This window comes from Fundulus heteroclitus, chromosome 10, assembly GCF_011125445.2.
Source record: "Fundulus heteroclitus isolate FHET01 chromosome 10, MU-UCD_Fhet_4.1, whole genome shotgun sequence".
In the NCBI taxonomy this organism is placed as follows: domain Eukaryota; kingdom Metazoa; phylum Chordata; class Actinopteri; order Cyprinodontiformes; family Fundulidae; genus Fundulus; species Fundulus heteroclitus.
This window is the reverse complement of record NC_046370.1, coordinates 26,317,855-26,344,863: the sequence shown is the minus strand read 5'-3', so window position 1 is coordinate 26,344,863 and position 27,009 is coordinate 26,317,855. Positions and strand designations below refer to the sequence as shown.

Here is a 27,009-nt window from a genome sequence, read left to right as displayed (position 1 = left end):
CAGCACATGTATTCCCATCCAGGAGTCTGGTGGCTCGCACTTGAGTGACTCCTGGATAGGTGTCGAAATTTTTCCAAAAATGCTTTCAGAAAGAACTGCGCGAACGTTTGGTTGCCTCTGATTTAAGCCTGTTTGCTGTAGGGAAAGGAGAGGAACGAAGGTTAGCTGCAACAAGACAGAATACACGAGGGAGCCAAGTGGAGTCGTTACAGGGAGGATGGATGAAGAAAGGGGAGGAGTTTGAGTACTTGGGTTTAACAGGCCAGAGCAACAGTGAGTGTGGAGAAGAGGTGAAGAAATGTGTCCAAGCAGGTTGGAACGAGTGGAGAAAAGAGACAGGGCTGTTGTGTGATAAAGGAGTATCAGCAAGAATGAAAGGAAAGGTGAACAAGACGGCTGTGAAACCAGCCATGTTGTCTGGTTTAGAGCCAGAGGCACTGAGGAAGAGACAGGAGGCAGAGCTGGAGGTAGGAGAGATGAAGATGTTGAGGTTTTCTTTAGGAGTGATGAGGATGGAGAGGATCAGGAACAAGTCCTCCTGAGAGACAGCTCATGTTAGATGTTCTGGAGATAAAGCCAGACAGAGGTGGTTTGAACGTGTGCTGACTAGAGGAGGGACTGTGAGTACATGGATAGGATGCTGAGGCTGGAACTGCCAGGCAGGAGGCCTAGAGGAGACCAAGGAGCTTTATGGATGGAGTGAAAGAGGACATGAAGGTAGATGGTGTGAGAGAAGAAGATGCAGAAGGTAGGGTTAGACGGAGACGGATGACTCGCTGTGGCGACCCCTGAAAGGGAAAAGCCAAAAGAGGAAGACTTTTCTGTTATTTTATTTCACTTTACAATTGTACAGTTTATGCAGGAAAGCTCAAATAATGACTACATTATTATGTTAAATTGGTATAGATAATTACTGCACATTTCTAATGTCAGCACATGTACAGTGGGGGGAAAGAAGCATTCACTCTCGTTTCATGGTGGTTTCAGTCTACGGTAGAGAAGGAATATTAACCAAACATTCAGCAAACATGCACGAATTAAAAGTTACAGTTTGAATTGCAATGAATCAAGTATTGATTTCCCCCCTCGTGTATCCCTGTAACGTTTTGGCAGAGCAGAAATATATCTGAATAGGGAATGTCCGCACGGTGTGGTCTGAATGTCCACAGTGAAGTGAGCTGACTGCAGAACACTGAAACCAAGACCTCCATCAACAAGCCAAATAAATCGTTTTAACTGTGCGATCCTTTGCTTTAGGGTCTAGAAAAGCTCTTTACCGAATGCTTTACATTTAGCCTCCGCACACGATGGTGGTTCCTCATGATAGAACCACCAACATTAGAGTGGAGGCTGACCCCTCTAACCAGAAAGCCAGTCTCCAAGCCTGACCTGGGACGCTTCTTTTAACAGTGAAGGATCAGCAAAGCAGCAGCAAGCACCAACATGGGGTGCCTGAGGAAAAGACCATACAACAGAGCTGCTGTTAAAAGAATGAAGTGTCTGCAGAAAAGGCCCCCGCCAGTCTAAACTCGTCCTTCATCAGCACACAGAAGAGTCGCTGTGGCAAAGCCTTAGAGTACGGCGCTGGTCGTGGAACACATGTCCGCAGCAGGATCTCCCGGCCCGCAGGAGGAGGGAAGTCTGGGATCTTCCTGCCTTCGACGCCTGGTTCCAAATCATCGTCCACTGGTGCTAAAAGGGCAGCCTGGGGGAACACAGGAGGCAAAATGTCTCAAACTGGGACTCAACAGGAGATCTGGATTACAATAGGATAAATATATTAGTGGTAAAGAAAAGTTCTTACAGCGAAAAAGTAGGAATATACTGTTTTTTCTTATGATCACAAATAGAGTTACTAACGCGGATGGGAGTCCAGAAGAGAAGCTTGTGTGTTAGAAGCTGCTTACCCGCTGGGCATTAATGAAGAGCCTGTGGATGATTCTGCCAATGCGAGCCTGTCCAGCGCCTATCACCACCACCTCCGGTTCCTCCAGCAGGGAGGTGACAAACCTTCAATAAACAAGACACTAAATACAGTGCTTCAAATCAAACAGCACACACCGCTAAATGTCCTGATGCATTAAGACTGTCATCTTGAGATTATTCAGCAGCAAGAACCACACCACTTCGTATATTTCGACATGAAACATCTAAAAGCAAATGTGTTCTTTTTGGCTGAAACGTTGCTAAAGTAACGCTGGGGCTGAACTTACTTCTCTAGTTCGTCTGCAGCTTCGTCATTATCCTCTTCCTCATCAGCAGCAAACTTGGCCTTGAGCGAGCGAGCTTCAGTGATGACAGTCTCCATAGTAACCAACTGGTTGATAAAATCCTGCATATAGAAAAAGTCCAAGATGTCAGTAGAAATGGAGAAGTCAAGGGGACGCACATCATTCCCTAGTTTATTAACCAGGACAGTGCAGCCCTTTGCCAGTCGCTCCAGTAATGAGGTCTGGACTTTGACTGGGCCACTGCACCTCGTGTCTTTTCTTTGGAGGATCTGCTGCTGTGTTTGGAATCATTGTCCTGTTGATGTCCAAGCCTGGACTGAGCTTCAGTGCATTTGCACTCATGTTTCACCCTAGAATACCTTGGTATGTGGAAGAGGTCACCAGAGATGTTCACAAGTTCTCCCCCCAAATCAAAGTCATGTCTCATGATGAAATAAAACATTTCCTCATCGCATCTAGTCTGCCTCTAATCCTGGATTGCTGTAAGAATATATCTTAATGTTTTTGGCATTTAATTCAACATTATTTTGTATTATTAAGGGCTAAAGTATTAGAAATATAAATGTGGATTTATTTCAAAAGAAAAATAGTAAAAAGAATTTAAAATCTACTGCTTTTTCTAGTCCCTGTGGTCATATGCTCCTCTCCTTCACTGTATGGTACACTATAAATGCTTTTGTTCCTTAGTCCAGTGGTTCCCAAACCTGTCTTGGTGCCCTCCGTGATTTAAAAAGAAAGTATAACTCACCGCCCCTCTCCAACCAATGTTTTTGAAAGCTGAGCAAAGAAAAGTCAGCTGCAGTAAAACTTAATAAACTGCAATCTTCTTTAAATTACAAAACTACCACTTTTAAAGTGTAATTTTTTTAAGTTTAAATGTGTAATTGAATTCAACATTGCCATCAATATATATTTTTTAAATAAATTCTCAGTTTTCCAGTCGATTACTACCACGCCCAAACCCCCCACCCTGATTAGCTGTGTAGGAAGTGGATCAAGCGGACAGATAGAAGTGGATATAAGGATGAGTCAGCACATTTCTGAAACAGAGGGGAGATGAAGGCCTTTGGGTTGATGCCAAGTGTTAAACAGAAATAAAATCAGCCTTACATTAACTCCTGGGAATGGATAGTTTTGTCCTTCTTAGATTGATTAGGAGCAAGAACTTTTTATATTTGATTAACACACTCCTGAATGGTTCACAGCGTCACACTCCTAAAGCTGATATAAGTATTCTTAAATGAATATTTGTCGATGAAACTCAAACTATTTGATAAAAATGTACAAACAAAAGCAGTTAGATCAAGGAAAGGGAACTAATACACAAGTTAATTTCCAAAAACAGAATAGCATGAAAAAGTTCAATATTTTTATCATTTCATTTCAGAAAGTGCACAGTCAGCTTTGAAGAGGGAGAGGCCCTCACATTCCTGCTTCAGATATTTATTGATCTTCTATAATACTAATTTCCTGAAATACTGAATTTGGGGTTTTCATTCTCTGAAAGCCATGATCATCAAGCTCACATGAAACAAAGAGCAAAATATAAGTTTCCCTTTTTGTGAAAATGAGGGACAGAAATATTGAACTTTTTCACAGTGTTATAATTTGTTTAGATCTATAAAAAAATTCCTCACTAGAACTGCATTTCCTGATTCTTTTTCCTTTTAAAAGATGTTCTAGGAAGTCCAGAAGAATGAGCACTGACCTCTAATTTCTTGTTGTCACAGTTCCCAGAGTGCAGCAGTTTGTTAGCTTGACTTGTGGCCTGTTGGATGCTCTTTTCCACTGATGGGATGTTTTCTATGGACTCTGTTAGAGAAATATAAAAAAACAAGTCAGAAAGGACGACAGCGGGAGTTCCTTTAAGAACCAAAATATTGCTACATAATGTAAAAAAGCAGCACACAGAAAACATGGGAGTACAAACTGATCTGCGATGAGACGCCGCTGCCTCCTGTGCATGCTGGCAGGGCTGCATTAACTAAAAGATAAAAGTCTAGCAGCTATGTACGGGGACGCTCAGAGCAGCAGTGAACAGACGCAGCTCATTTCATAAAACACTTCAAAGGTGGAATAAGGTGTGTTTCTGCCGTCTCCGTGTAGACTACATTTGTTAAGCTAGGCTCACGTAACAGAAGTTTATCCGTTCTTTGTCCTGAGGACAACTCTAGCATTTACTGTTGGAAAACAGACATGAAACTGAGCAGGACTCACCTTCCTGCTTCAGCTTGACAATAGCAGCATGCAGCAGACAGGGGAGCAGGTGATGAGCCAGGTCTCCTGGTTTCAACATGGCCAAATAATGCAACACCTAAAAACAAAGACAAATCCCGTAATGTGCTTTGTTTTTACTGATGACATAGAAATATGCCTTTTATTGGTTACTTTTCAAAGATTTGAACCAGTTAAAGAAGTTGTAGAACAAGGTGGTGTTTTACAAGACCGAAGGAGCTGGATCTGATAATAAAGCAAGACGATATGCGCTTCATCAAAAGGAAATGCTTTTAAAATATCACTAACCGAGGAAAACCTTTTACTCATCTTGCCTTTGGGTGCTGTAGCCAACCTAACAAAGAGTCATCGCTCTGTGCTATGAGCCATGGATCCTTTATCATGCAAAGCCAGTCAGCTTCTGCTCCAATCAGATTATTACAGACGTTATACATCGTTCCTACTCAGGTTTGATGTAAAAAGACCAGAATCTCCCAGCCTCCGTTTCCCAGGGTTCTCTGTCCGTCACATTCACCTCAAAATAAGATCACTTCACAGCAGAGAGAGAGAGAGAGAGAGAGAGAGAGAGAGAGAGAGAGAGAGAGAGAGAGAGAGAGAGAGAGAGAGAGAGAGAGAGAGAGAGAGAGAGAGAGAGAGAGAGAGAGAGAGAGAGAGAGAGAGAGAGAGAGAGAGAGAGAGAGAGAATTGACACAGGAAGGAAGGAAAGATCTTTCATTTAAGGTAGCAGCTTTAGGGGTCTAAGAACCAATGGACAATGTTTGGGATTGCAATCATGGATACGTCACTGTGTGCAACGTCACAGTCACTATGGACTGCCGGGACACAACATTTGGTAGTATATTAAATTCCAGTGTCAGGCATTCACGATCTGCATTTGAATAGCATGCTTTGTCATTTGGATGGACTCAGCATCTCAGATCGTTCACAGACAGCAGTAGCGAAGTTGTACAACGGTAAGCAAACGAGAGAGCCGGGGCGCCGTCATCTCAATTTTATGCAACTAAATATTTTCCTGAGGCTGTGCAGCCCACAAGTGATTGTGTCTGATCACTTGAAGAGCATCTGCTTCCTGTTTTAAACTGATTCCCAATGTGGTGTCAGCTGGACAGATCGTCACCTTTTCTGCCTCCTTGGTGTCGTCGAAGAGTCTTTTCTGGCGCCGTGCAGGTGTGACCCTGGCAGTCTCCCACGCCTCCACCCACATGTTGCCTGGGATTTTCATTCTTGCACTAAGTTCTCCTTTCACAACTGGATCTCCCTTCTCGTCGACCGCCTCTTCTTCTACATAATCCCTCGGCGAGTACCAGCGGACAAAGTCCTCCAAAACACAGCCAGGGTTGGCAGCCTGCGAGAAAAACAAGATTTATTCAACCTGAAAATAAAGTCCAGCTGTACCACAGCCCCATCACTGACACCTCGGCCACATACCCTCTTTCCAAGTTCTAGATTAAGTCTTTCTACGTAGACCTGTTTTTTGTGCAACACCCTGTTGCTGTAGTAGTTTTAATTAGGTTTTCAGTGTTTTTTCTTTATTCTGGTGAATGATCAGTTCCAAAGTCAGCTTCCAGAGTATCGCCCAGCCTGTCTAACCTCAGCCTAGCGTTGACTGTTTATGGTAAACTAGTATTGCCTTTACCAAGGCTGCACGAGGATCAGGCATTAGATTAGGACCTCCAAAACAACACTGAGCTCAGGACATAAACAAACGCTGTCAGAGTCTTGGAGTGCTGCTAGCTGAACAGTAGTGAAACTGGAAGTCTACTGGTGGATGTAGCAGGAGCATGCGGAGCAGTGTTCTTTGGCCTGATGAGTCTAAAACGTAATCATCTGGACACCGGCACAGAGGACGGGTTTGGTATAAACCAAGAACAGCGGTCCAGGAAAAGAACCTAATAGCAACTGTGAGGCATGGAGGTGGAGGTGTCACTGCTCAGGGAAACTGGTCAGCTCACCATCAGAGTCCAGCATGGACTCCACTGTGTAGAGGTATTTGAATAAAATCTGATAACACCTCTAAGAAAATTATAGTGAAAGCAGAAAATGACCCTGCAACATGACGATGGCTCAAATACGATCATTGAGGAACCACAAGTACTGGGCCTAGTCCAAGCCCAGATGGTGATCTGAGATGCTGTCGGGCAGGGCTGTCAAACTGTCAAACTCATTTCTATAAGTCATTATAAGGGCTGGTTGTACTTGTATAGATGGCATGCTTGATTTCATAATTTCAAAAGTGTAAAAAATTGGACAGTAACAAAAGTGGCACCCTCAGGCCCAGTTTATACAGTTTATCTGCAAAAAAAAGTTCATATTGAGTAATGAGTTACTTTAAACTCTCATCATTCTGGATCACTTTTTGGACATTACTGGGTTATTTTAATGTGTTGTAGAAAAACTGACATCTAGTGGTAGTACACTGTTACTACACAGTTTTTTTTAAATAAAATAAAAAATCAACATTTCCTACAAGAGGCACAGATTTAGCTACTTTATACACTTTAAAAGGATATATACCTGTACTTTATGACATGATGTGCCTTTTGTGGCTTGAGGGCCAGATAAATTGTCTTGGTGGGCTGGATTCGGCCCACGGCCCTCGAGTTTGTCACATGTGCTCTAACAAAGGGGCAACACTAGGTGGTAGAGTGTCCTAACGTCTTCCTCAATAAAAGAACACGTTTCTACATATGTTTTGTTTTAGGTGGAAAACAAGGTTCACTGTTAATACGTCCTTGTGATGTAATGACTTTCTTTTCCAGAAACTAGAAATTGAGATCAGACATTAGTTAGTGAACTTTTTCTGTTCAAGTCAAAGGATTAATGAAGTGTTCTCATTTTATTCACAAGTGTATATCAGTCTCCAGCCGTAGAGCGTTATTAGGCAAACACATAGGACACATTAACATGGTGTAGCTGTGTGTGAAGGCCTTACCTTAAAAGACTCCATATCAGAGAGCAAACATGCACTTTGCATCCGAGCACGCAGGTGAGTACCTTCCGCTGATGTGCCGAGTTTAGCTAGCACTTCGGACTGCTCTTCCAGCTGATCCTCTGTCATAGGAGCTGGCTCCTGAAAAGGAGGAGCAGACTTTCTGCAGCAGAGGGTCTGTGAAGCTGGAATTCCTACTGGAAACAAAAGCCAGGAGAGAGTTACCTACCTGCGTAACAGGAACATAGAGAGGCTCTGCAGAGTTGAGTAGCGTCATGTTGTTGTAGGGCTGCAGCCTCCCCTCGGCTTTGACCTTTCCTCCCTCGCTTTGAGAAGACTCCATCTCCCCCTGGTCACTCAGGCATTCAAAGAACTCTTCCTCGCTGTCACTCCACGAGTCCCAGGATTTGCCTTGAGACACCTCTCTGGTTGTAGTGGAGGCAGAAGCTTTTCCACCGGATGCTTTACGCTCTCTCTCTCTGTTTCCCTCCTGCGTCTTGCGGGCTTCATCTCTCGCCCTCTTCCTGTCTATGCAGCAGTTCAGCATCTATCCACAATAAATAAGTTAACACCTGATTAAAATCCACTAGCTTACTTAGCAGGAACACATCTTAGAAAGTTGCATTTCGGGATCAATATTTTGAATCAGTCTGAATATGATTTGATTCCCAGACTCTGATACATTATATGCATCTGAAAACGGGTTTAAAATGGTACCGTATTCCTTGTAACATGACAAAAGAAAATGTTGGACAAATTTTCTTGAAAAATAATAATAATAATAATAATACATTTTATTTCAAGCGCCTTTCAAAACACTCATGGACACTGTACAGGTAAAAACAATAGGTGGTAAAAGCAACATCATCATGATTAAAAGACACAACACAAACTATACACAGGAAAGTAACAAAAAAAGATGCAAAAAGAATGTTTTTTTTTTATTTCATTGCAATGTACCCAGTCTCAAATAAATGTTCATTTTCCTCTTTTTGTCTCCAAGTTACTGCACTATGACAGGTCGGCTGTAATATTTACCTGAAACTTTTGATGCAGCAGACAGCAGCGGAGATCAGGAGGTCCACCTGTTAAGCTGCAAGCAAAGCAACATTTAAAACCTAACTTAGATTTCCATTTATTATTACAGATTACAGCATTAGAGAAGTACTTTGCTATCTTGGCGAAGCTCTAGATTCACTCATCGTCACCATTCCTACCCTCACCTATGGTCATGAAATTTGGTCATTGCTAATAGAACCAGATCCTGATAAAAGCGGCTGAAATGAGCTTCCTGCAGGGTGGCTGGGTGCTCCCTTAGAGGTAGAATGAGGAGCTCAGCCATCCAGAGCCGCTGCTCCTCCACATGTAGAGGAGGCGGCTGAGGTGGCTCAGGCATAAGTTCTGAATGCCCCCTGAACGCCTCCCTCTGGAGATCCCCAAAGGCACCACAAGAGAACCCACACAGAGAAACTAACCCGCCAGGGTGGGGGCAACCTGGGGGAAGCCGGGCCAGCCTTGGGAATCTAACCCACCACCGGAAGCCTAGAACCCAGACGCCTCCTGGGCTGACTGACCGGATGCACCATACAGGCCCCGATAGGCGCTCCCTGCCTCCAGACCCTACTGTCCACCTAAATATACCCAAATTCCTTCAAGCCCAGACCCTATTCCTGGCCCACCCATGGACCCCCACTCCAAGTCCCCCAAACCTCATCTGCCCCAGCTTCTGAAAGACAAACCAATCTTTTTCAGCCTTTCATCAGGTTTCTAAAAGCCTATGTTTGGACTTTGGTTCTTAGGTCTCAGGAGCTTAAGACTTAAAACTCTTACAAGGATCTTTTTTTAGAGCAGAGGTGGTTTATAATGTCGCACCAGGAAAGGGGGTATGTGCTCAGCAGGAACTAAACTAAGATATGCGGTGAATAAGAAAAAAGATGTTTTGAGGAGCAGAAGTACGGGTTCAGAGGTCACCATGCTCCCAGGTTTTAAAACTCTGGGGTGTTTTAGGAGGAGTGGCCTCCTTCTTATATATTTGGATTGTGTGTTCTGTTAAACCTCAGATCACACATTGTGATCTGGATGTGATGTTCTGATTTTCTTGCAAGGAAATAAAACTGACTGATCTCACACATCTCAGCGTGCTTATTTAATTTTGCCGTGGCACTATAATACCAGGATTGTCCTGTATTTACATTCCCACCTGCGCTGCCGAAGAAAAGCCTCCCCACAGCATGACGCTGCCCCTAAATGCTTCTCTACGGGGACGGTGTCCACAGAGTGAGGTTTAGAAATAGTTTTCCAACATAGTTTTGCTTGTAGATCAGAGTTCAGTGTTTTGTTGCCATATAAAGACCAGATTTCTCTTTGGCCAGCCGTGTGTTTGGAGGGTTTGCAGTGGTGTCCTCCTCTAACCATTTTGGGTGAACTGCCATTTTTCTACTGAGACTAAATTATACACAACAGTATAGTATTTTTACTAAGTAGGTGACTGCTAAACCCCATTAGCTGAACTGAAATTGTTTTTTTGAGGGGGGGGGGTAATTCAAGAGGTATGAATACTTACACATCTTCACCAACAGTAGTTGAAGAATGGAAACTGAAAGGAGTACAAGTCTGTTGCTGTCATGGTGACATGTTGATGTAAATCCCTTAAAATCTAAAATGATTGGTATGAAAGTCTGCAGATGAAGCGTGTGTTCACCCACCCATAGATGAGGAAGTTGTTTTCCCAACGGTAGCGCAACTCCAGGACAAACTCCTGCCAGAGGTGAGTGACAGCAGGCAGTCCCCCGTAGCTGTAGTTGACCATGCACAGACACAGGGCCAGGCGGTAGGTCAAACTGTCCGAGGGCGCCGACTTCAGCTGGAGGAACAGGTTCTGCAGACAGGCCCACACAGGAAATAGCTCGTTTATTCAAAAGGAGCATTTTCCTCACAAATGAAGACAAAGACATTTATGATGGCTTCCTCACAGTGAGGAATTAGTTTCATTTCTGGGTAGTATCTTCAGTTTAGAAAAGCAGAACAGAAATAAAAACAGACTGATGATGAGTTTTTCTTTCTCCTGCACAGTCTCTGACTTCGGTCTCAGGGAAGGTTGACCCATTGCTCACATTGAACTGCATGATGCCCGAGGGGTTTCTTGTGTTTTCAGCCGATTTCATGTCCCTCAAAATCTTCATTTTGACTAGGTCCATTACTTCATGTTTCCTAATGTCCAGCCAGCCCCCTGAAGGGTTTAATGGTATGTTTTGGGTCATTGTCGTGATACAGGTTCTGCTTCAGCTGAAATTCTTTTTGGCCTCGCATTTTCCTCATACATCCTCTGATCCACAGGAAAATTCATGCTGGACTCTATGATGGTGAGCTGACCAAGTCCTGCTGCTGCAAAGCATCCCAGAATCATGACACCTCCACCTCCATGCTTCACAGTTGCTATGAGGTTCTTCTCCTGGAACGCTGTCGGTTTATACCAAACTCATTCTGGTTTCGTTTTGGACTTATCTGTTCAAAGAAGATCATTCCAGAAGTCCTGGTCTTTGTCTTCACTCCCTCTGGTGAACTTCATGTTTTTCTTGGACAGTAAAGGTTTCCTCCTCGAACATCTCCCAGGAAGGTTGAACTTCAGTCTCTTTCTGATTGGACAGGCATGGACTTTCATACCACCAGTAACAAGAACCTGCTGTAGGTGCTGTGATGATAGTGGAGGGGTTTTGGAGACCTCATTTAGCATGTTGCAGTCTGCTCTCAGGGTGAACTATTTCTTATCAAGTTTTCATCATGTGCATCTTATAGGAAAGGTCTATGTTGGATTTTGGCCATTTTATATGGGAATATGATGATTTATATTATTTCAATATTTCAGTTTTGCTACAATTTATTATCCTTATATCCAGATTAGTTAGAAAAACCCTGTAGGTTGTCAAATTGTTTTCCTACATGTATGTGTGTGGAGCATGTTTTTTCTTCTATTTGACCTGTACTCTTGGAGAGAAAATGATAATTTTATGGGGATAGGTCAGAGCATGTTAGTGGCCAAACATACGTCATCTGGGCTCTTCTCTTTCTCAGATGTCCTGACGGAGTTTGTCTGGGTGGTTTTCTCTTTGTCCGATGACTTCTCCACCGCAGCATCTGGGAAGAGGTACTGGGAGAGGGAAAAAGAAAACACTTTAAACACAATTTACATTCATTAGCCACACATGTGCCGCTGCCTAATGCTCAATTTAATGAAAATTCATCAATTTAATGAAAATTCATCTTCACCCTCTCAAGCCCTCTGAAAGTCTAGTGACGTCTCAACCTAGACTTAGACTTTCTTTATTGTCATTTTGTATACACAGAGTGCATACAGAACGAAATTTCGTTTTCACACAGCTCAGAAAGCTCGTCTGATTGGCCCATGCGTTGAGGGCAGCATACTGTCAATTAGTCTTTCAGGAATCCGTCTTGACACTGACTCATTTTCCAGGGGGTAAATGTTCTGCCGCTCTGACACAGAACCAGCTTGCATGAGTGAAACGTACCAGGAGAATTGAATTGAGGACATCGACGTTAAGCGGGGATTCATCAATGTGCCGGCGCCGCCGCATGTGCTTTCTGGCGCTGTGGACCATACTGGACACGGACAGCTTGCTTAGCGGCACAGGCGCTGCTGGCTCCGTCAGTTTAGACAGAGCAGAGCTGATGTCACTGTTTTCTACGGGGGGAAAAACATTGCACTTACTACAAAGATGGCAAGCAGTTAGCAAAAAGACTGCACCGCACAACAAGATTTTAGGGATGCCACACAGTTTCATCATCAACTATCCAAGCTTTTCAGAATCTGATTTTATTTCTCTGCAGTTTTAGCAACATTCTGGATATTTGAGTGCAGAACATTCATCCTAAACGTCTTGAATACCAGTCTTATCTGTACCTGGACTAACTTAGACCAGCTTCATTTTAAAGTTCTGTAACTCTGGACCCATCAAAGGATCGGATTGCCGTAAAATAAAAGTAGATTCTTTAAAGTATAGTTTGTGAACTTTGGTTCATTGCTTTGGTTTGTTATACCTACAAAAAGGAGCAGTTCAGGGTGTGGTTTGGCCTTTACCCAAACCCGTTTTATGAACCCCAGGTCCAGATCAGCCTGAACAGTAGTGAAATGTATCCTAAATCTGTTTTTATAGATGACTACACATTTTAATGAGTGAAAAAGCAATACACTGATATATTCAAATCAAGATGAAATGTGGCGAATCCAACACAAACAAATACCCTTTAAATAAAAATCATTGCAAAAACCACTATATTTATTAAGCTTTATTAGATTGTTGCTTAGAAAACTGTGTATATGAAAATAAAATATCTTTCCATACCCAATTTTTTTCATATCCTGGAGAAAACCTTAAAAAGGTTAAAAAAACAAACTCCAGACTTTTCTAGGCTTCTCCAGTGTGCATAGTAACCCTGATATTTACCTATTTCATGTAAAGATGCTCCTGAAACAAAGAAAAGGAACAGTCCTGATCATTGTAGTGTATGAAACAGTAGAGCGGGGAAACTGACCCTGGCCTTCTTCTTCTGCATGGCCTCTACCCAGAATCTCCTCTGCAGACTCCCTCCGACAGCACAGCTTAAAGAACTCGGTGATAAAGTCTCCTACAAAGAAATTAAAACCACAAAAAAACATTTGGAGGGTTTAACTGCTTGACATGAATGAAAGCTAACGGGAAATTCTGACTGTCTCATGTTGAACTGTTTAAAGGACAAGGTTGCCACAAACCACAGAATTTAAAACAAGTTTTATAATGAGTAAAAATGTAACGCTTGCAAAATGACTGTGTAAAGACAAACGTGTTCTACTGAAACATGGAGCATGGTCCAACAATCCCTGAAAGTGGAATGAGCCACCTACCCAGCAAACACTGAAGGTTCTCAGCTGTTCTAACTCGAACAGACCAATGAGGAGCTTGGAGAGGGTCGAGGTCACTGTGGGAAAACAGGAAATACGGTTGAGCACACCTACCATGTTGGGAAATCAGTTAAATCCCTTCCAACAATACCAATAACTATCAAGACGCATGCATACATAGAAGGTATGTTTTATAACCTTGAAAAGGCTTGTGATCATTGCAGATTTCACAACATGAGCAACATCCATCTTGGACAGAACCCTTGGACAAAATGGGTATTTTACAGGTCATGTGACCGACCAATCTCAGTTCAACCCGTTCCTGTGGCTGAAAGCTTGTTTCTTTAGTTCTAAATCCAATTCCATTTTTTCACTGGTTGCCAGATCAATCAGGAAACATCTCCTACAACTTGTGTAATACAGAAATATGCTATTGAATAGATAACAAGGGCATGTTGCTGCATCGGCAAATCGTCTGAGATCTCCTCTCTCTTTCCTCATCATTGTTGCTAAGGACTTGTGGGGCCGCTCCAGAATCTTGTGTGGACCTACAACCCGTCACTCTGGTTCCCAATAACTTTGCCATCACAAGCAGAGACAGTTTACAGCAGGATCTGGAGGATTCTCAACATCAGCAGGAGTTCATTGAGTTCACAAATTTTTTCCAACATTCACATGAGCTTCTTCTGTGCTTTCAGTTTTGACTCAATCTATTTGATCTGATTCTTTTCTGCAGATGGATTTCACCTTACAAGGTTCCAACAAATTCTTTGTTTCAAACTTCCTTTCAGAGCAAACATTTCTTATACTTACAGTTTCATCTGCAGTAAATTTGGCTTTCCAGCAGAATAACTTTGGTTCCTCTACAGCAGGGGTGTCAGGCCCAAGTCCTCGATGTCCAGTGTCCTACAACTTTTAAATGTGTCCCTGGTCCCACACACGTGAATCAAGGGGCTGAATTACATCCTCAGTCTGCAGTCAAGGTCTCCAGAGTCCTGCTAATAACCTGATCATCTGACTCAGATATTTTGAAGCAGGAATACATACAAAAGTTGCAGGACACCGGACAGTGAGGACTGGAGCGTGACACCCTTGCTCTACAGACTCAAGCTAACACTATGAACATGCAGAATATTCTGATAAAATTTAGAATGTGCCACCATTGCTTCCATGACCAGTTGAAATCAATCCATCCATCCATCCATCCATCCATCCATCCATCCATCCATCCACCCACAGGAGTGATACCCAGATATCATGGGTATCATCCCCCCTGGAGGCATCAGGGGTCCGTTCTTCGTACGTTGCTTAAAACATCAGAGATCAAATGAGACATCCAAGATGATTTCATCCGGCTAATCATGATCCGGCTAATTGGGTTCTTCAAACACACCTGTTGTTTATGATTAGTATGGCTGGATTGACTTATCTGAGATAACTGTGCGTTCATGCGTTTGTTTAAAAGGGGAAATGTATCGATAGTAGAAACAATGATCAGCAACGCTGCTATTGGCTGTTCAGCATGGCCAAAGAACGCCCACAGTTTTTTTCCCAGCAGAACAAAAGCTTTTAATGGAAGGTTATGCCGAATTTGAGTCATTAATTAAAACACCTAAAAATCTGTTAAAGCCAGGAGAGAGGGCTGGCAAAAAGCAGCAGACAAATTAATGCGTAAATACTGTCCATGGTAGATGTTTCTATCACATTCTACAGCATGAATGTTTGCATTTTAATAATTTGATATTATTTGTTATTTTATATCAGAGCCACGGGACCCACTAGAACATGGGGACAAGTAAAAGTGAAATACAAGAATATTCTACAAAATGGTAGCCTTTAATTATTACACTTTATTTTAAAAAGGCACTTGTTATGTCAAGAGATCCAAATTTCAGTGTCATTCTTTAGAGACGGGAAGTAAAGGACATGTGCAAACTGGGAATTTTAACAAAAAAAAAAAAAAAAACAATCTTTATCCATAAAAAATGAAAATCTTCCTTTTCCAAGTCATCCACAGTTTACACGGTAAAACTGTATTGCTCCGTGTCTAGATAATCCATCCATAGTTTTTTCTAATACAATATACGGCTCGACAGGAAGTAAGCCTTTCAAAGTAAACTAAACTTCACAATAAAATGGCCCGAACAAATCTTCTTACTGAATAGGATAAAAATAAAAAGCAAACCACCATACAAATAACTTAAAATTTTAGATTTATGGCTCCAACACCACTTTTTCCTCTTTAAAAGCCACTGTTAAATGATGTGTTTGTCTGTTTATAACAGCCACCAAGAAAAATCTCTACACTGTCGCGCTGCGCTAAAGGATCCTGTCTATTGCGCAATACGCGATTAATTCAAAAAGCTCTGTAAATTATTCTTGCACCTTCCGCAACAGGTTGCAGTCGTAAAAATGGACATGGCTACGGCAGACTTCTCCATCTCCTCCGCTTATACAGCCGTGATCTAATCTTGTTTACATGAAATAAGCCTGCCCTGGAGCAGGCTCAAGCTGGCACACATGTTGCTATGACAACAAGTGCAGGAAGTCTTTCGAAGAACCAAACGATCCAAGATCATGCCAAATCGTCAACAATGAAATCCTGCTAACTGAGTTAGCGACGTACGAAGAATGGACCCCAGGAGGCTTACAATAGCAAAACAAATATGCTGGTGTTTGCTCTGTGGTAGACTGGCAGCCTCTCCAGGTGGTTAGACACTCACCTGTACACGTCATTATCTACAACGATGCCCTCTGTGAGGTGAGGCCAGGTGGTTGCAAGATGGAGTTCACTTTAAAACAAAACAGGGAAAATAAGAATTATTTTAGTTTGTTATTTGGTCTTTTTATACACATGAGCTAACAGAACATCTGCAACATAATTAGAAAAATCTAGAATGTACTGCTGAAGGTTGTAGGATGTCGCTGTTTTAATTGACAAGGGCTATTAGGTTCTTGTTAGGTATGGACACCATGTTCCAACAGGAAAGTTATCCAAACCATGCACCAAAAGTGGTTCTGGAATGGAAAAAGCAGGCTAACATTAAACTTCTGGAATAGTCTTCCTAAAGCCATGGCTTCAACACTATTGAATATTTGTGGGCCATACAAAAAAGAAGGTCCGTGTCAAGAAATCAACCAGTTTAACTTTACTCTAGCCAATAAAAGATGCCTCGTTCCAGCGTGAATGATGCCAGAAAATTACTGATGGGGACAAGGAGCAGATTACTAAAGAACATTTCAATAAATGTTAGTTGGATGTTTGCGTATATGTTTAAGTTTCTATGCTTCCCGTTGACCCTGTATGGATCAGAGAAAATCAAGAATTCTTTCTTATTCATAAGTTTCTTGTTTTAAGAAAACTAAATGTAATGTTGAATGTTCAAAAAAGAACAGCGTGTCATTAAAGCATCAAATCAATGACATCCATGCCCATGAGTGTATGTAAAATTCTGATCAGAACTGTATATCTGGTTTTGTTATCATCTTATTATCAATTTTATCATTACTTCTTTAGTTTTTTAATTTAATTTGATAATTTCTAATGTGTGTGTTTCTAGTGGGATTATGTCTGCTCTTCTGATTGTACCCCCTTTAAATCACTTTGCGCTACACTTAGCTGTATGAAAATTGTCCTATAAAATGGTTTGTTTGTTTGACTGAAAAAAAGAACTGTGTATCTGGTACTGTACTAAGTGTATATTTACTCTATAGACTTTATTATTCATTATTTTATCTAGAATATCAGATAATTGGCACTGGAAATATACCCTACCTGATTGGTTCCTCGCAGGCTCCGAAGGGAAGGTTTCCAAACTCCACTCCTCCTACCTCACCTCCGAGCAGCGTGTCAAAGTCTGACAGAACCACACCCCAGCCAGCCAGAAACAGAAAACACACCTTTACTTGACAACGGCTCTACATCTGATGAGTTTATGTGACACTTTGTAACACTGAGTGAGACAGTATATCACCCGTCCATAATAAACACAATGCACAAAGATATAGTGCTGAATGAAGTTATGAAACAGATTTAATGAGACCAACTGAGCTCTGTCTGTGTGCCTACCTGGAGGCTGTTGAGGCCATGAAGACTGCTGCCAATCCTGGAGGATGTAGGTGTAGCGAATAGCTATGTCAACAGGTGGCAGGGGGAGCAGGTTGCAACCCTTCACAAAGAGAGAACAAGGACTGAAAATGTGCACTAAAGTTAGTTTAAGCATCTGTTTTTACCCAGATTAGGGGAGGACTTTCTGTAACACTGGCCTTCCAGACATAGCACCAGTGCAGAGGGGACACCTGATCTCTCTTTACATATGGAGGACCAGTGTTTCAAGGCCCAAGACTAAGGTGGGGCTAAGAAGGTGCCACCCAGATGCCAGACTATAGGAGGAAGTATTTGCATGAGTAAATACCTACCTCACTGGTGGTGTTGGGCATCAAGCAGTTGCAAGTAGGGGTGGGTATTGCCAAAGAAGTCACTATTCGATTCGAATCACGATTCACATGCCACGATGCGATTCTATCACGATGCATCACGATACTTGAATTATTACGATGCATCGCAATGCATTGTGATATTTTCACTGAACACTGTTAGAAAAAAATACAGCCATTACCAGTGGCTGACTGGCTGTGTATGATCTGGATAATGTCTTCAATTGATACATAATTATTCATACATAGCTGTATATATTGAAACGACTTTTGGAGGTATTGCCATGAAAATAAATATTACTATTACTGGAGTGGACACACTGACAAAAAGTGCTTAGGATTTATAAAACTTAAAATAACAAAATAAGGATAATCAGTGTCGTTTACATGGCCTCAGTGGTCCTAAACCAATTAAATGAAAACATTTAAATGTTTACGCGTGTACTGTAGATGTTGGGGCTAGCTTGCAATCGAATGTTGTTTGTTAAATCACTTCTTGCCTACATGACTAGAACGCATAAGGAAGGAAAACTGTTATTCTATTGAACTTTTTATTGACTTTTTTTTCCTATCATTGATATACATCTATAGATCGATATATATTGTTATTGAAGTGTGAGTGGGCAAAGAAGCATGGTGAGGGCCAACTGTGGCTCAATGGGAAGCCTTGCATTCTGAAAGTTGGGGGGGAAAGTTGATTACAGCTTCCTCCTGCAACATGTGAATGGGCCCTTGGGCAAGGCACTTAGCCTTAAGTTGCCTGCCAATCTGCATATGGGCGTATGAACGTGGCTCCAGCGTAAAGCTCTTTGAATGGTCAGTATGAGCAGGAAAATGCTGTAAAGCTGCTATGTAGAGAGCCTCACAGAGTCTATCATGTTAAAGAGCTCCTTAGCAGCATGGTTTGTTGGCTCCACAATATGAATGTTAAAATCCCCAGCAGTGACACACCTGCTGTTAACCTGGTGATAAAATGAGATGCTAGCATGCTACTAAACACTGCACAAAGCAAAAATCTAAGTTGTGTGCAATGGGTTTTGCTCCTCACTACTTACAATTTTAGACTTAAAGATGTCAAGGAGGCCAGATAGGTGGTTGTACTGGCTCGGCACCTTACGGAGATGGACGATCTCAAAATCGGTGCGCACCCCTGGCCCCTGGCACTCGCCGGCATAGATCCGTCTCCACTTCTGCTGGATCTGAACAAACATGGGGACCTGACTGGATGCACAAGAAGACAGAGACTGGTCTGAATACACACCTTTTTGTGAATCCTCGCTTCTCAATAACTAGTTTAATGTTCACTTCATACAGATTGTGTTTTTCCACCCTAAACTGAATTAGTTCTTGTTCATTTGTTTGTAGGAGCTAAAGACTGCTTTAGAAGTAGTGTCACAGGAAGCACGTACACCCATGTCCCCAAGTTTAGGCACTGACTTTTTTGAGTTTGGTGAAATCGGCAGCTTATCTTGAGATTGTTCAACACTGTGATCAGATGAAGAAGAGCACATATTTATCCCATTCCCCAATAATGAGTTGCTACGTAACTTTTTTACTGATCGGCATTACAGTCATTCAATAAACGAGAATATTATTGAACAGTTCCTTCACCGAGTGAAACACGCTATATAGATTCATTCCACACAGATTTATGTTTCAAGGGTTTTTTCTGTTAATTATAATTTTCTGATTTTAACACAACATTTAAGATTAGAATATTAGATCAGACAATAGAAAAACTGTTTCTAAGACAGAAATTTGGGCTTAATGAAAAGTACGTTTAACACCTACTCAAAGGTTATTTTCAACAGGCACAGTTAATCTGACAAACAAGCCTCATCAGAATGTATATTAATTTTTTTTGAATAAGACTATTCGATGAGCCTACTTTGTTTTTGATGTACTACCATTATGACTATGTGCCTGAATGTGAAAGTCACCAAATGACTGCAGTTGGACTGATTTGTAATGAATTTGGCAAGGATTAGACCTGTGCCTCTTGTAAAGTGCCAATAGTTGTTGTTTAGTGCTAGATGAAGAGAACTAATTTGGAATAAATGCAACTGGAGTTACTTCAATATAAATAATGATAAGCATTTTATATTAATAATTCCATAAGTTTAAATGGGTCTGATTTTGTTGGTAGGGAATGCACACATGCTCCCTAAGACTGTTAGAGCATTTATCGATGACTGCACATTTATTTCTTCCTAAATGTGATAAAGTGTTTACGGTTATGTTGAAGACAGAGTTTTAACTCTTTAATTGCTAAAGTTAAATATAAGCATATAAAAATTACCTATTAATGACAACACGTTAAAATTGTTTAATCCAAGTTCAAGTGTAAATACAACAGCAATAATCAGTCTTAATTTATTGCTTTAAATCCTTTTAGACATAATACAAACTACATAATTTTTATTATGTCCCAATACATGAAAATGGGAATCTTGTAAAATGACCTTTCCTACTGTATGTCCCCTATAAGCTGACAGAGTGACTCACCAGCCGCTGTTGGCCAGAGACATGGAGATGGAGCTGAGCAGCAGGTTGCATTTTGACTCGCTGATGATGGCTTCACAGTTCGCCCCGGGGCTGATGACCACGAATTCTCGCAGGCCGTACCTGCCGCCATAAAAAGGACCATAACATTCACAGGAATACTGTACCCAAATGATCTAAAAATCAACGGCTTGAACTTTTCTCTTTAGCAAATTGACATTGACTCAAATTTAAATACAAATGTTCAATGAAACATTTTGAAAAAGTGACCAACAGACTAGGGAAGGTGGGGAGAGGAGGTTGTTGGGAGCAATCAGGATCTGAACGTTCACAAGTTCCAAGAAGGTAAATGTAGGATGTTTAAAGACCTTTTTTTTTTTTTTTCCGGCTCTAGTGGCACGCGTTTTACTGACAGTGAGCTGACAGGAAGAGGGGGGAAGAAAAGCGGCAAATGACCGCGGGTCGGAGTCGAACCCAGGTGGACCGCGTCGAGGACTAAAGGCCTCCATACATGGGTCGCACTACCTACTGTGCCATCAGCACACCCTAAAGACCTTTTTTATCACAACTATAGTATAAATAAAAAAAACAACGACAGAGCAACCTCCCAACTCCCGGTTGTGAGCGTCAGGAATCACCAATAGTTCCTGGAAATGTGTTAAAATTGTAGCTAGCATTCTAAGACCCCGTTAAATCACAAGACACCTAATATTTTACTTACTTAAAGGGTAACTCACCCCAAAATTGACCTTTTTTGTAAAAAAAACAAAACAAAAAAAAAACGTATACATGGATGTCTTACATTCTGGTCAATATGTTGACAAATTGTTGCACATTTGTTGAAATCCTGTTTTTGCGCCTAAAGCCATCTGTGTGGCTCTCTCCTCATGTTTAACGAGTGCACTGCATTGGAAGTTTGAATCAGTATTGGTACATTGCTCCATAGCACGTTGGAAAAATGAACGCTCTGTGACCTGGAGGTCAGCCGGGGTGACAAAGGCCTCCTTTAGATTTAAAGAGACCGCATCCAAATAATATGCTCGCAAAGAATACCAATCATTTTTGTATGTGTAAACATCTTTTAAATAGTAGAAGAAAAATATAACCAGGACCTGTAGCATTGTTTTATTTTTTGAATGCAATCCCAGTCAGAAGTGGCCGTTACATAATGTCTCCAGACAACCAGGACGCATCAAACTGCTTTTATGAACGGAGATGCTATCTTACTAGTGCGAACCACGTCTTAATCAGCGTCAAACTGTGTCCTTGCACCAGCGAAGGTTATTTACTTTTGTCGTGGTCAGTATTTATAAATCAGCTTTTTATTAATGATCCTGATTCTCAATAAGTAACTTGGATAACAATGACAAGTGACAGTTAGCCGGTGCATCTTCAGCACCGCAGAGACGTGAAAAGCGACGACAAGATGGAGGCATACAGAGAAGTGTTTTATTTTACTAATAACACCCTTTGCCGCTAATAAACACAAAGAAATACCTTTCCACTCCTTTCTGTGGAAAAACAGATATTAATGGGCACTGCAGTTTGTTACATAAGTGTTTCCATTTCAAAAAAGATTCTTGATGTAAGCTACTTTTTGACTTGTTCTGATGATTGTGATTAAAAGGCTACATAAGCATTGCTGAAAACAAGCATGTGCGCCTGACAGCCAAGGTGCTACGAACAAACAGTGGAAGCTGATGAGACACCACTTCAAAAATTAAAAATTAATCTGGCACCACTGGCTCAGTGGGGGGCAAATATATTGATGAGGGCATCAGTTGTTGGCAGTATTGTCTCACTGGAACAAGAGTAAATTGACTGTAAAGAAAGATGACTGTATTAGCTAATTATTTTTGTGATTAAAAAAAAAACATTTTCATCACTTAAGTGTCTCTAAAACTATGTCAAACGCTTCGGATGCGGAGACACCGCTAACATTTCCTCCATCTTGATGATCATGTACCAGAGGGTCTCAGATCTGAGGCGCCCAGCTACCATCCCCCAAAATTAGGCGAACTTGAGTGCGAAGTGCAGGGCGACCCCACTGTGCCCTTGAGCAACACATACACAATAACAGGCTTTAAAAGGGTGCACGGCGCCAACTGCTTCCTATGTGACTGCAGCCAAACTTGACACACCTGCTTTATCTCTGCACAAACCTACAAACTCCCACTGAGAAAGTCACCGTTGACACAGCGAGGCGATTCCTTAGTAATGTAGACCCAGGTAACAGGACCAGAGGGGGGCAGCATGAAGCAACAATAGTCCCGCTGCTTTCTGCAGACTCAGGTTGGTGAAGTCCAGATACATTACTCAGCAGAAACATGCCTGTGATGGTCATAATATTTTGCCACTGGCCAACTAGCTGCCACTTAACATTGGTTTCAACGGACAGTCTGGTTAATATTGCTTGTTGCTGAATTTAAGAACACCTTAAATACCATGCTTCATCTTGAGGTACTACTAGTGCTGCTGGACTGATTGCTTTCTCTAACGTGTACAGTGATAAATGATCATTTCTACCTACTTAGTAATGAAGATAGTCTGAGTCTAATCTGACGCCCTAATTGGAGCTCAGAGTGGGGATGGTGTTCATTAACCACTCCTCCTGTGGAGCTAATTGTGTTTTTGTTTGTAAGAGAGCGCACTCACTCAATCAGCAGGGGCTCAAAATACTTATTTCCTCCACCATATGTCTTTAACATAATTTCCCTGCATGAAAATGTAAAGCAATAAACTCACCATCTGACCAGACAATGGGCTCGAGGAGGGAAGTCATTGTGCATCGACAGAAGGTCCTGCATTGCCAAAGGTAACGTATCTGGGCAGAAGAGAAGAGAATGTCAAGCATCTGCTGGGTTAAAAAGCTATTACCAAGCGACGGCTTACCAAAGAGCCCCCAAATATAAACCAGTGGCTTACCATTAGGGCTGCGCGTAAAAAAACGATACAAAGATTAATATTGATGTTTATAAAATGATTTAATACTGATATTCTGGCTTTCAAAATCAATATACCTCCCAACCCCTAGGGGGCGTTATTACAGCACGCCATTACTGTTCACAGCGAGGAAGTAAGGAAGTGAGACGAATTTGCGGAATGGCCAACAGGATTTTAGAAGCACCTTCGTCCCTAAAATCAGACGTTTGGGCACAGTTTTGGTTTCTGTGATACGTTAAATGCACTGAACCAAATGCACTTTATTTTCCAGTTAATATATCAGTGTTCAATAAATTGAACAGAAATATAATATTTGTTTTTTTTTTATTGAATGACACATATCATCTGAAAGTAATAAATATCGATATTGTAGTCAAGTCAAATCGAGCTGAGCTATATCGAGAATCGTCTTGTATCGTGAGCTATGTATGGAGAATTGTATCTAGATGATACCCAGGCCTATTTACCATAGTGAAAAGCATTCAGTCCATGGAGCACTTAACCGTTTTACTAAGGCTTCAAAAACAAAAGGGTGGTCCCCTCTGGGAGAAATGGACCACCTATCTCATATTAAGGGATGATATTTGACAATAGCCAATTTTGTGGTTCTTGTCCTTGTTTACTCTTATTGCGTGTACATGTTTTACACTTTATTGTACATTTGATACCTCTTTTATACACTAGTTTGTTCCCTGTTTTTGGTTTTCCATTGTCATCATCTGTATCATTGTCTGTTGCTTATTCAACTGTTAAAAACTTTTGAACAACAAATAAAGTACAAAAAAACCCTCTGCTGGGTTAGAGCAAACAAAGGACAAGCATAGAGTGATGTTAGCATACATCATGCATACAGTTAAAAAATTATTGACTTATTTCAAAAACCTTAAATTATGTCAGCTAAAGTATAAGAAACTTCCTAAGTTAAAACAACAATTATTATTATTAAATTATTCCTGGTAGAAATTAAAACTAGGGGTCTATTTGAAAGCTCCACATTAGTTTAAATGCTTTTAGAATATTTTTCCTCCATGTGCAGGATATCAGTAAAACTATTGAGTGATGTATGCATTTGCAGATTTTTGGAGTTATGAGTTTTAGTTTCAAGTTTAACCCTCTAGTTTAACTATTAAAAACAATAAAAAAGAGCCTTAGGAGAAGGAGACAGGGAGCTACTGGAGTATACAGTATCAACTTGGAGTCTAGATCAAGAGACAGCAAGGAGGTGAAGAGGAGGAAGCCCCAGCATAACAATAAGAGATGTGTGGTCAGGGATGAAGGTCATCACAGGATTCAAGCAGGAGGATCGGCCAGATTGAAGTCTGGACAGAGCCATGAGCTCAACACGTTCCTCAAGAGGTTCAGTTCAGGAACAAGGCTGCAGGTCCAGATGGTGTCAGCCATAGAGACCTGTCTTCTGGGCACTCCTCTAGAGCTTCTGGAAATGATTGTGCAAAGAAGGATGCTTCATTTAAGGAATAACATGATGGAAAACGACGGGCATCCTCTTCATCAGACATGCATCAGAATGCGGGGAGGGGAGGGGCTCGGAGGAGAGCCACTGCTCCTCCACATCTGGAGGAGTCAGCTAAGGTGGCCCCTTAGAACCCCTCCCCCGGGGAAAGATTTTCCTGTGCCATCAACGTAAACTACAAAGTTTGAACGCTAAAATGTTATTTCTCAAAACAACAACTGCTGCTTTAAGCCTGCCCTCCACAGTTGTCTCAAACAACCTGGCCTTACGGTCTTGACCTACATTCAGTTGCCCTCTGAGATGAAGGACACCAGTAAATGTATTTTATAATGTAAGGTAGTGAGGAAAACAAAGAAAGTCAGAAGTACGTTTATAGTGAAAATGCAGAGTTTTCAGGCATATTGGAAAATGACTGTACCTTCTTCACTCCTCCCATTCTCCTTTTTACATTCTTCTTTGAGAAAGTGGTGGCTGATACTGAACTTAAAGTCAGCAAAGTGAACGTCCTGCGACTGCTCTCCCCAGCTCCCGTTGACGTACGCACCCTGGGTTTACATAACATCATCAAATAATTACCAACAACATATAACTAATTGTCATGATTTGGAAAAAAAATTAAATAAATGAAAGCAGATCACCTTTTCTGGAGATAATTTTTCCACATAGCTTTCAGTCAGCTTCCACTCGTTTAGCACTTCCTCCACTTTGGACACAAACCTTGAAACAAATAACAAAATTTAGCTTCAATGCAGGAATGCTATGCATCTATAAGTAATGTGCACGGACAGAAGATGAAACTTGAAAAACAAAAAGCCCAACAGCTTATCACCACATTGCCTACATCTAATCAAGTCATCAGATACTGTTAGCAGCTCTCTAACAGTTAGATAATCACAGCCTTTGGTCAGGAGCTGCGGTCGTCAGGTTGTACCCAAGCTTCAGGAAACTCTTCCACCGTTTAACCACAAACAATCGGCAACTGGCGGCTGGGTAGCGCCTCCCAGGTCTTTGTCTATAGTTTAAAGTCAGTGCAAGCGAAACAGCAAGGTCAGGATAAGGAAACACTAACAAAAACTCCTATAAATATGCCATTAAAGGACCTGAATAAGAGAAACTAGCACCGTCATTTACACCCCCAAAAAAGAAAATACAGCTCCGGTGGGCTAGAGAGAAGCAGCAAAGTGGGATTCAGCAATGAGACCTGAATCTACACTGGCTAAAAGATGATGCTGGGATGTTGAAGTAAACAAGCTCCTTTTTCACAGGTTGCATGTCAGACTGCAGTCAGTAGCTCCACAGGAAACGCACAGAAAGGCTGGGATGTTTAAACCAGGTTTCTCTTCCCATCAGTCCACGGGAGGTTTGGTGAGGATCCTTTTCAGGCTGATAATGCATGAAAGAGCATTAAATCTTTTCTTCAAGAAAGGAAGATGGGTTCAGCGGCAGTAAACGATCCTAACATCCACCCGATGGGAAGAGCATGATGGAAATGGCCAAAGCAATGACAGAAAAGGGGCTCAGCAAGGTTCAGTTCTGCTAAGCTGCCCTGTCTGCTGCCAGGGAATGTTGGCAAAAAGGTTCTCCGCTTATCAGAAACAACCGAGGGAGAAACAATGTCATGTTTGATCGTTTTATGGAGAATCGGAGAGGAAAGAAAACATGAGCATCAAATATCAAGGTTATTTTATGGCACAGCAGTAAGTTTTACAAACCAAGATTATAGGTGAAACACCCAACGTCATCCTGTCATCTGATCATATCTCATTTGTACACGTATCAGTATTTTATTCCTTCCAACTCCTGACAGGTAACTCGCTGCCTTCTCTCCTAACTCTACAGCATAGGGACACCTGCGTTACATCCAGGATAAACATTTCATAATTCCGCTGTAGATCTCTGCAGGTCTGGCCGTTCAGAGACGCCTTAAGGTTGGGATGATTCCCAGCGAGGCTTCAGTCGGGATGGGAGGACGTGTACGAACCTACCGACGGCATGACAGGCGTCACCGAGGCCGATCGGTAAACACACACCCATCTGTACCAGAGAGGAGAGGTAAGTGGTGCTTTTGCTTACCGCTCCCATTCTGACGCGGTGGTGAAATCAGTGATCTCAAAGACCTCCGATTCAGGCTGCGAAAGAAAAGGGAGACATGTTCATCACAAAGCTCTTCCCCAACAGACACCTCCTGCTCTTAACTCCAGACGAGAGAAACTTACATCGTTGTCAGCAGCCATGTTAAAGCACAGTTTTGTTTTCCACTTCTTCTTCTTCTGTTTTGTTACATTGGCGAATCGCAAACAGCCAGAGCTGCTATACTGCCGCCTACTGGACATGAGTGAGTAATGTCTGTCACTTCCACCCACTC

The 27,009-nt window shown here is 41.7% G+C and overlaps 1 protein-coding gene across 2 annotated transcripts; it reads right to left on the bottom strand.

The window, feature by feature from the left end:
- Positions 1-811: 811 nt before the first annotated feature.
- Positions 812-26,943, bottom strand: LOC105935693 (RAB3 GTPase activating protein subunit 1). 2 transcript variants are annotated; one of them, XM_021323434.2, is made up of 25 exons: positions 26,861-26,943; positions 26,718-26,773; positions 25,283-25,361; positions 25,063-25,189; positions 22,976-23,054; positions 20,234-20,353; positions 18,784-18,949; positions 17,361-17,460; positions 17,067-17,148; positions 16,015-16,083; positions 13,295-13,368; positions 12,946-13,038; positions 11,922-12,094; positions 11,441-11,542; positions 10,101-10,273; positions 9,959-9,991; positions 8,434-8,488; positions 7,625-7,942; positions 7,399-7,536; positions 5,584-5,811; positions 4,449-4,545; positions 3,940-4,043; positions 2,214-2,332; positions 1,908-2,010; positions 812-1,705 (listed from the first exon to the last, which is right to left on the bottom strand). In XM_021323434.2, the coding sequence occupies exons 1-25, from the start codon at positions 26,876-26,878 to the stop codon at positions 1,484-1,486; spliced, it is 2,928 nt and encodes a 975-aa protein (XP_021179109.2). In that variant the 5' UTR covers positions 26,879-26,943; the 3' UTR covers positions 812-1,483. The 2 variants fall into 2 exon arrangements, with proteins under 2 accessions (XP_021179109.2, XP_012731684.2); XM_012876230.3 differs by lacking the exon at positions 9,959-9,991.
- Positions 26,944-27,009: the final 66 nt, after the last annotated feature.

Bases quoted from the DNA above. Each gene is read 5' to 3' on its own strand.
- LOC105935693 (XM_021323434.2), bottom strand. The intron at 23,055-25,062 runs GTACAGTCATTT...TCTTCTGCCCAG, and splicing joins GAATGGGAGGAGTGAAGAAG to ATACGTTACCTTTGGCAATG. The intron at 12,095-12,945 runs GTCAGTTTCCCC...TTCCCCCCGTAG, and splicing joins TGCAGAAGAAGAAGGCCAGG to AAAACAGTGACATCAGCTCT.